At 35.6% G+C, this 10,618-nt stretch overlaps 1 protein-coding gene across 1 annotated transcript; it reads right to left on the minus strand.

Moving 5' to 3' along the window:
* Positions 1 to 8,129: 8,129 nt before the first annotated feature.
* On the minus strand, positions 8,130 to 10,122 carry LOC111903092 (putative glutamine amidotransferase GAT1_2.1). Its single transcript, XM_023898877.3, has 4 exons — positions 9,934 to 10,122; positions 8,991 to 9,718; positions 8,682 to 8,888; positions 8,130 to 8,590 (listed from the first exon to the last, which is right to left on the minus strand). The coding sequence occupies exons 1-4, from the start codon at positions 10,022 to 10,024 to the stop codon at positions 8,345 to 8,347; spliced, it is 1,272 nt and encodes a 423-aa protein (XP_023754645.1). The 5' UTR covers positions 10,025 to 10,122; the 3' UTR covers positions 8,130 to 8,344.
* Positions 10,123 to 10,618: the final 496 nt, after the last annotated feature.

The following is a 10,618-nucleotide window of genomic DNA, read 5'->3' on the forward strand; positions in this document are numbered from 1 at the left end:
TTATGATGTTATTGAGAGTGTACAGAAGCTTTTTACAAGATTTGGAAGTGATTTCCAGGGTGAAATCAATCCATTGAGAGTTAGGGTTTGAAACCCTAACTAGTGAGTAGTGAATTGATGCATTATATGTAGATAATGATGAGTTGAGTAGTATGAGATGCTTAATTCATGGTTTGAGTGATATTAGAAGAAGAAAATGTGAATTTAGAATTTTTATCCATTAAGTGGTCATTTTGACCTTAAAAAGCATTAAGCTCTGAATGGGAAGAGACATATTAAAAAGCTTATATATATATATATATATATGTGTGTGTGTGTGTGTGTGTGTGTATATGTATGTATGTGTGTGTATGAATAGGCCAAAGAGTAGGAGATGGATATATATATATATATATATATATATATATATATATATATATGTGTGTGTGTGTGTGTATGTGTGTGCGTGTGTGTGTATGTTAGTATTCACTAACTAATAAGGTGAGTTATATCTTTCACACTCTCCTTTAATTATGTTATATATATATATATATATATATATATATATATATTATGTATGTGTCTTATACCTGAGCATGACTTAGAGAAAGAAAAGAAAGGATCTTATAGAATATGATTCTGTGTAAGGTTAAGTTCTTGTGGTTATACATGTAAGACCATGTAACTGAGCATGTATGTATAACCAAAGCATGTGTAAATTAGCAAGGAAAGATGTGGGTATTATTAGCAATACCCATAAGAGTAGATAAAGAAAGAATAGGATTATATGCAATATAATCTTATGTATGTTTAGAGATGACAATGATGTTTGTTAGAATACCCAAGAGAAAGTAAATAGAGATAGAAGATGATTATATGTAATATAATCATAAGAGTATGTAAGTATGTCTAGCTACCATTAGTATTGTAGAATGCTATATGGTACTAGACATAGATATAGATTAAGTACTTAATGTATTAAGTACTAGATGAGTAATAGAAGATATCTTAATGAGATAAAGGGTAAGGTTCCTACGGGGACAAGATAAAGAAGGTCCTTCGGGGAAAAATGTAAAGTTCCTATGGGAACAAGGGATAGATGGTTCTTTCAAGGACAAGTGTAAGGCTCCTAAAGGAACAAGTTATAGATGGTTCCTTCGGGGACAAGTGTAAGGTTCTTATAGGAACAAGTGATAGATGGTTCTGTTGAGGACAAGCATATGGTTCTTACAGGAACAAGAGTAAGGTTCCTTCGGGGACAAGAGTATGGTTCTATCGGGGATAAGATTATGGTTCCTACGAGAAAAAGAGTAAGGTTCCTTCGAGGATAGGAGTATGGTTCCTTCAGGGATAAGAGTATGGTTCCTACAGGAACAAGAGTAAGGATCCTTCGAGGAAAAGAGTAAGGTTCCTATAGGGAAAAAGAGTATGATTCTTGTGGGAATGATATTATGTCCCTATAGGGAAATAAATAGACAATTCCCTTTAGGGAACTTATATGATTCTTGTGAGAATCAAGATTGAGTATTCTTAGAAGAGATAGAGAAATTTTCAATTCGAGGAACAAGATTATAAAGTTTTTTGTAGGAACTTAAATGTAACCTACGAGGGGTTAAGAGTAAGGAGTCCGTGAGGGATTCAAGAGTAAGAAAAAAGATTAAGGATCCACGAGGGGTCATAAGAGAAAGAGGGGTAAGTTTGGGTTAGCGTGCCCAGTAATGAAATCGGGTGTTATTCCCTTAGAGTAGAGCAAGAAATGAGGTCGCAGGGGCGAACCTATGTATACTAAAAGGGTGTCCTTGGACACCCCTTACTTTGAAATTGTATTTAGAGAATATATGAGAGTTTTTAGAAGGACACCCTTGAAATTTTTAGAAGGACACCTATGAATTTTTTTAACCAAACTAAATCAATAATCCATATATAACTGTAAGATACTATAAAAATATATAACATGGAAACGGTGAGAAAGAAACGGAAACACAAAGTGAGAAAAAAATTAAGAAAATATTAGTACCAAGTACCAACCAATTTCACAACCTAACAATTTCACAGAGTCATTGATTTTCCATATAATTCGAGTTTCCTGGATCATACACTACCACTGGCCGCCGTCCTTAACCTCCATAACTCTATCGATATACGGCTCTTTGGCGGCCGCAACTACATCCCGTCGCTTCCCTATTTAACTTTGTTCAGTCTCTGTCGTCCATCGACATTTGCTTCTGCACCCTTCTCCACCTCTTCGGTCGGTGATATTTATTCTTCAAAATCAGGGATTAGTCTTTCTTCTCTTGGAAATCATGTAGGTGGTTTTTGAGTGAGGAGTGAATGAGATTTGGAAAAGTATTTCTCTGTAAACTGAAAAGTAGGAGAAAAAGCCTGTTGTCTGCAATTGATAAGGGTACTAGCGATTTTTACTATTCCTATTAATTTATGATATTTCAAATATACTATTACTTAAATTCAATATAGGGTTTCTGTATTTTCTATTATTTTATTATTTCCCATATTTTTATTAGATTATTTAAGTTTTTTGACATTAGAAGATCTAAATTGAAACTAACTTAAGTATAGACCAAGTGCATTATTATCTATCATAAATGTCTCGGTAATAAGTAATCGCAACTCAATGGCATACTCTAAATAAGATGTGATGTTAGTTCATGTCCATAGCTTATATTAAATAATAAATATGAGTATCAGTAGTTTATATTACATAATTAGTAGCTTATATTGACTCACGTGGTATTATCGATAACCGACCCGATAAACTATATCTTTCTTCCAAAAAATTTAGTCACCTAATTTTGAAGTGGACACCCTTTAGTTCAAATCTTAAATTCGCCACTGTGAGGTCGTTTGGTCTAGTTGAGAAAAGTATGTTGAGGCATAAGAATAAAGAAGAGTAAGAGTATGAAGAGCCTATTAGGAGGCAAACAGAAAGAGTTGGAAGAAATAATAGAGAAGAGAAAGAGTATGAGAAAATCTTGTTAAGAGGCTAAAAGAAGAGATAAAGATAAAGACAGAATCAAAGTATGTATAGATTATGAGAATAGGATGTCAAGAGGCTAATAGAAAAGTATGAGAAGAGACTGTTAAGAGGCTAAGAGAAAGAGTAAAAAGAAATAGAAAGAGTAGAAAGAAAGAGATATATGAAAGTAAAAAAGAATAGGAATGTATGTTATTAAGAGAAAGAGAAGAGATGATAAAGCATGAGAAAGTGTTAAGGTATGAAGTCTTGTCCAACATGGAGCACTTGTGATTCATGTAGCATGTGACAAATTAATGGATCATCTGAGAAGGGAATGGATCTCCTGATAAAGGAATGGATCTCCTAACAAAGGAATGGATATTCCAAAAGTGGGTATAGAGCTCCTGGAAGTGGAATAGAGCATCCTGGTGTATGGATGCACAATCTATTATCAAGATACGCCGTCCTATGCTTGTATATGACACAGAGTGACAAGATATGACACAGAGTGACATAATATGCCAAAGTGACTTGAGATGCCACAAAGTGACATGATATGCCATTCAAGAGTGGATGCACCATCCATGAGGTGGAGGTGCAATTATGGATGAAGAAGTGGTATCCATAATATGGAATCTCCACTTATTGTCTATATATGCCATTTTGGAGGAAGAAGTGCCACTTTGAAGGTAGATGCGCCACTTATGTTCCTTGATGAGTTGTATGCTATGAAGTCCCCGATGATGCTCAAGATTGTTCTAGGAAGCTTAGAAGTTGAAGATGCTCAAGGGTTACTGCTTGATGTGCCACCATGATGGTTGATTTGCCATGGTGATCTTGATGTGCCAATCTTGAATATTGATATGCCATTATGGATCATGATGATCCATCATGTGTGTTGTTGATGCTCATATTAGGATAATGTTCTAGAAGATGTTGCATGACGAATTGTGATTGGTTGACACCTTTCATGAACCTATGGGCCAATGGGCTTGGCCCATTAGGGTTTTAGGGCTGATCCTTCAAGTATAAATAGGCTCATATCCCTATCATTGAAATGTACAGAACTTTCAAGTTTGTGAGGTTGAGAGCACTCCTTTGGAGCAGTTAGTAAGCAATATAGATTCTCTTGTTTTGAGAGCTTAAGTGAGTGTAACCTATGTATGTGATTGTATTTTTTTCTTAGAAGTTAATAAAGTTCTCTCTCTCTCTCTCTCTCTATCTATCTATCTATCTATCTATCTATCTCTCTTTCTCTCCCTCTCTCTCTCTCTCTCTTTCTCGTTCGCCCGTAGATGTAGGTCACATTGACTGAACCACGTTAAATATTGTGTTCACTTGATTTACATTTTCAGAAGTTTTATTTCCGCAAGTTAATTGAAGTTTGTTTTGATATTTGTCTGAAGTGCTTAAATTGTTTTGTTATCACCTAACAAACTGGTATCAGAGTTATGGCTGAAGACGGGAGAGTTAAGATCGACAAGCTCAATGTTAAAGATTTAGGTTTCTAGAAAATGAAAATTGAAAACTACCTCTACCAGAAGAATATACATGAACCATTCTGGAGGTGCTAAGCTAACATTCGAAGGCATTCACGATTTAATCCATGGTGAGGATGTACGTAGACGAAGTGATGGAGAGGCTTCTAGTAGTCTTCTAAGTATTGAAGACAGAGGATGGGAGTTCAACAGAGAGTGTGGTAGTAGTGGAAGATCAAAGTCAAGAAGGAGAGGTGGACAGAACAACAGGAGGGGCGTGACCTGTTGGAATTGCAAATAGAGTGGTCATGTTAAAAATCACTGCCCAATGCTCATGGAAAATAAAGGCCAAAAAGAAATGAATATGACAGAAGATTTTGAAGGTGACACGCTCATATGTTTAATTGAAAACTCAATAGAATCTTGGATCTTGGATTATGGTGCGTCATTTCATGCTAGTCATTCCATAGATGCGATGCAGAACTTCAAGCATTACCAAGGAAAGGTTAGATTGACAGATAACAAGTGTATGTATATCAAGGTTGTCAGAGATGTGGCTCTCAAGACGACTCTAGGTGCATATTGGACTTTAAAGAATGTCAAGTTCATTCCAGATCGAAAGGGGATGTTGATATCAGTTGGAAAACTTGATAATGAAAGTCATCCTGTTACATTTGGTGATCACAAGTGGAAGGTGAAGAAGGGAAACTTGATCATTGTTAAGGGTCAGAAACATGGTACACTATGTATGGTGGAGGTTTCTGAAGAGGAAGAAAGCATTGTTGAAGGAGTTGGAACATCCACTCTATGCCACAAAAGATTTGTTCATATGAGTGAGGAGGGGATAAGGAAGTATGTATCCATTAGGAGGATGCTAGATTCGAAGATTGTGATAGATGCTTCTAAGACATGTTCTATTGGAAGGCTGAAGAAAGTCAGTTTTGCGAAGATAGGCAATCCACCTAAGTTTGGGAAGTCGGGTTCAGTTCATTCTGGTGTTTACAGTCCAACTTCAGATTCTTCAATGGGAGGATTCAAGAATCATGCAAAACCTATTTCTGGTATAATGATAGGTAGATATTCAGGAAGCAATGGGAGTTCTGATAAACCTGGAAATAGTGGGAGCTCAGGTGATAATGGTTATAAGGGTGGAGCTGTAGGTGTTTCAAAAATCAAACCAGATATTATCCAGAGGACCACCAAGAAAAGTACTCAAGTGAGGTATTCTCTATCAATCAATGACACGTTGATGTGTGAGAATGAGTCAAAACTAGAGGCCTTGAGGATGAACTCCATGCATTGGGAAAAGGCTATGGATATCAAGTTGAGTGGACTTCAAAACAAGAAGATGTTTCATGTTAAGGATGAGATAGATGGTGGTAAAACTTGCAAAGGAAGATTGATGGTCAAGGGAATCCAACAGAAGGCAGATGACGATTCTCCAGTTGTGAAGATGACTACAATCACTTCTTTGTTGAATGCAGCGGCCTCTGAAAATCTACTTCTAGAGCACCTGGATGTGAATACAAATGATCTCCTTCATGATAAACTAGAAGGAGACATCTTTAAGGAACAGCCAGAAAGTGCTCTTACAACTGGTAAGAAAAAGTTGGTGTTCAAGAAGAAAGAAAACATGTATGGCGTGAAGCAAACTTCTAAGCAGTTGTACTTAAAGTTTGATAACTTCATGAAGAGGAGTGGTTTTAGAAGACGTAAGGTTGATCACCTCTGTTACCTAAAGAAGTTAAGCTCCTCCTATAATCCAACGATGTTTACTTTTGCACAATTCAAGCTTGCTAATAATTTCCATGAAGATGAAAACTTCAAGTATGTCGAGATGAGGTTTAATTCAGTGCTTGGGAAGAAAGAGGAGGAGATTTGGTCCTTAAAGAAAATTGTGAAGCTGGTGTCCATATTGAAGGATGATGTGTTTGAGAATCTCCTTTAGAACTATCGATACAAGGTCATTAGAGTAGATCAGAGTGTATGTGAGTTCACCATCGTTGATTTCCTTTTGCTGAATCTAAATGATCTTATCACTTTGGAATATCTTATCAAAACTTTGGATGATAAGCAAGTGAATGATAAGAGAGCTTATGTATTAGGGTTTGCTTATATGAATAACTTTATAGATTGTTTTCCAACCCATCTTGGTTTATCTGACTTTGAGATAGCCAAAACATATGACAAGCCTAGGAAGAATTCAAAGTCGATAATTAATGGTGTGGACCTGGAATAGTTTGATGACAGGGAGATCATTTTGAAACCTTTGAGAGTGGTGTTCCAAGGTAAGAAAGTGAAAGGGAAGCAGAGGAAGCATTTCTTTTACACTGATGTTCATGTATTCGACAACAAATTTTACCAACATCCTGCTCAGAATTGCATAGTACAAGAAGAATTCTAATGTTGATAGGCAGGAGATAAGGAAGATTATTTGTTGGTAATTTGAGATAAAGAAGATGTCGATGGAAGTGGTAAAGGCATTACCTTCTGTTTGAAGACTTGAATACTCTTCACAAAGGGGGATAATGTAGAGTTCAATTTGTTGTGAAGATATTCTATCGAATTTTTATGATCATAATGTCGAAGGTTGTTGAGTTGTCTATATCAAAGGTTACACACCCTCGATATATCTATGTATTTCATAGAGCACTTACGTTTTAGCACTTAGATGTCGAAGTTTCTATGTATATTTTTGTGACTGTTGATAGCACTATAAATAATGTTGTAGCATAGGTTATAGGAATCGCACTTTCAGAGAACTTACTCATTGTACTTGTAACTTTGCTACATTCCAGCCAATCAGAGCTAAACTAGATTTATTTACCTTATGTGTTCATTTACTTTATGAAATTATAATTTTATTGCATTCTTGACTCGTCAGTGTGTCTCTTTCTTTTCTCTATTTTTTCCGATATAGGACATAATAACACACACAAGTAACGAGCTTCTCTTCAAATTTTAATCTAACTTATTGGTCATTTAGACATAAGAACACATGAAAAAGCCTACTCGCTGAAAAGAGAGTATCTCCACGAAGAGAATCAAGTAAAAACAATATCATTTTTGTTAAAAAAAATAAGAAGGCCATTTGAAAAAAAATGTGTATATTGGGAAAAATTCGTGATCTTGACATATATTGAGAATTTACGGCTAAAATTAACGTACTTTTTTGTTAGAAAAAGCGATCCTTCGAATTCACGGAATTGTGCACATGCACTACAAGAATAAGCACCTATAGGGACGTCATTAGTCGTCGCTATAGAGTTGACAATTTTTATTGACATTTTAAGATATAGGGACAACATATTGTCGCTATATAGAATCGTTCATGGTTTCATTTCATAAATCGATTAGTCTGCAAATCAAAATCTCACCTACTTGGAAAACGATTGTATTCATACAACTTCATTTCAGAAAATGATGCCCACAAAATCTTTGATGAAACAATCGAACAATTTCGAGTTTATTTCAATGATCAGATCCATCTCATCATACTTTGATCATGGGTCTCACTGAAAATTGTGAAATGTGAGAGCAACTTTATCATTTTTAATACAAAATTTTAAAATTCGCTCCATGATCAATTTAGGTATGATTTTGTTGACTTTAGTTGGATAAAAGGGGAAATTGATTTTGACTTGTTAGTAAATTAGACATGTTGTTTTATTTAATATTATATAACCAACAGGACATCGTTTGACTAATACAGGCCCATTTCCAACTGTCAAGCAACAACAAAGAAGGTGGAAAATAGTGACAACATAGATAGATGCATGTGAAAATGGAAAAGTAACATGTTATTCACCACTTAATAAATCTTTCTGGACGGGTAGTTAACAACAAGATTAATCTTTATTATTGTTAATTCATCAAGATTCATGTGATTCTTGATAAAGAAAACTAAAGATTATTATTGATCATGGGTTTTTTGAAGCTGATGTTTCTCCAGCATTTCAGAACAAATCTGGCCCATCATGTGGTAGAAGATATTTAAATCAGATAACTGTTCAATTGTCATCTTCCCCATCACAACTCTTGCCAATTTCTCTCTATCTTCATTCAACTTCAATCTCTCCATGTATGAAGATGCATTCCTCACTGTTGCTCCCATTTGCTTCAACCTCGTCTCTTGTTGCAAACTCAATGCTGTATTTGACTGAAATTAACAAATTAATTCCAAAAGCTTAAAAAGAAAAAAAGAATCAAAAAATGAAACCAAACTCCATTAATATGTACATATTTCATACCTCAAGAAATTCTGCTCCTGGTCTAAGATCAGATTCTTTAGGTTGACGAATATTGCTACCTCCTTCATATAAGTTTCTTGCAAGAGAAAAGCTTCGAACAATAACCTTTCTCTTTTGCTCCAACTCCTTATCAAGCTTTAAAGATTTTGGCACCTTTGTTGTGCTATTCAGCTTCTGTTGATATGCCACAACCGCTTTAACAAATTCCTACAACATTACACATCATGTTACATATAATTCATTACAAAATGTTTGATCATCTGGTTTTGAAAAGGGATGATGGTGCTCACTGTTTAATAGAGTAATTACCTTATAAGCTGCAGTGCATCCAGGATAATCGAATTCATCTGAATTTTGTTTTCTCATTCGCTCAGGATGAAACTGTAAACCCATGATGAATTTACCCTCTTCAGGATTATAAGCATCGGGATCATAAAAACCTTCGATCAAACCATCTGGTGCAAAAGCCATTGGCTTAAACCGGTGGGCCAGCCTCTTAACTCCTTGGTGGTGATAACTATTGACACGAATCTCCATGTTGTCTTCTAAAGACTCTTCAAACCATTGATGCAAAGGGGTGTCGTTTACAATTTCAACCACATGACGATGGCCATCGTAGTTATCGTAATCCATATGGATCACTTTGTTTTCTTGCGGCCGACTTTTGGTTAGTTCTTTCCCGATGTCTTGGTAAAGGGTGCCACCACATGCGACGTTTAAGATTTGTGATCCTCGACATATTCCTAAATAAGGGATGTTTCGTTCGAGGCAAAGTTTAGCGAGCGATAGTTCTATTGTGTCTTTTTCTTTGTCAATGGCGGTGTCGCTGACATGCAGACGCCGGATTTCTTCCAATTCTTCCGGGGAGAGATTGGTTTCTTCAGCTTCGTATAGCGATGGGTCGATGTCTTCTCCTTCGCACAGAAGGACTCCATGGATCGGCTCGAAACTGTGCAACAGCATATGAACACCGGCCACTCGGGGTACGATCACCGGAACAGCTCCATATCCGACTATAAGATCTAGATGATATTCGCCTGATAATTAAAAAAACACCTATCTCAATTAATTATCGTTTTATCGACATGATTCCGTCGTTTTGTTCATAAAAAGACGATTGATTTATGATAAATATATGATGAAAAGAGTGAAAGTAATTAATCAAAAGCACAGCCACATTCATAAAGAAAAAGATCCGAATTTCTCGTGGTTCAGATGGGATCGATTAGCAAAGAAATTAATTAATACGTACCCACGAAATCAACGAACTTGTTCTTGCGAAGGCTTCGTCTAGATACGATGATGACACGAGGTAAGATGACGGCGAGATCAGAGGTTGACATGGCGGTTGTTTGAGAAATAGAAAGGGAGATGAGAACGAAAACAATCGAGGCGCCGCGGATGCTGTAGTTGTGGAACTTGATGATGACATGGAAGGTTAGGAGGTGATATGTATTTATAGGGAGGAAGGAGTGGAAGCCACGTGGAAATATATGGGTAGTCATCAGATGGCGACTAGGGTAGGTCAAAACTGAAGGCAGTGTGACGTGTCAAGGGTTATGTGGATATTATAACTAAATACACCACCGGTGGAGGTTTTATCCATTTATAGTTCTTGGCTATACTTTAATTTAGGGATTTGGGAACAATTATTATTATTATTATTATTATTATTATTATTATTATTATTATTGGATGTATTTTGTGTCGGTTTTAGTGTTATATGTTTCATTGTCATGTATTTTTTTAGAAGTTATGATATTAAATAGTAGTTGTAATTTTGATACATTTATAGCTAGCTAACTAAAATAAAGGCCTTACAAAAAAAAAAGCTAAAATTAAAGATTTTTTGTGTTGAACGTGTTAAATATAGCTTAAAATACATACATTTTTCTATTAAAGATAAATACGTTATATTATACTTATATAATTTAAAC

The sequence above is a fragment of the Lactuca sativa genome, chromosome 2 (assembly GCF_002870075.4).
Source record: "Lactuca sativa cultivar Salinas chromosome 2, Lsat_Salinas_v11, whole genome shotgun sequence".
Taxonomy (NCBI): Eukaryota; Viridiplantae; Streptophyta; class Magnoliopsida; order Asterales; family Asteraceae; genus Lactuca; species Lactuca sativa.

Bases quoted from the DNA above. Each gene is read 5' to 3' on its own strand.
- LOC111903092 (XM_023898877.3), bottom strand. From the start codon at position 10,024: ATGTCAACCTCTGATCTCGCCGTCATCTTACCTCGTGTCATCATCGTA. The intron at 9,719-9,933 runs GTACGTATTAAT...TTTAATTATCAG, and splicing joins CAAGTTCGTTGATTTCGTGG to GCGAATATCATCTAGATCTT. The intron at 8,889-8,990 runs GTAATTACTCTA...GTAATGTTGTAG, and splicing joins GATGCACTGCAGCTTATAAG to GAATTTGTTAAAGCGGTTGT.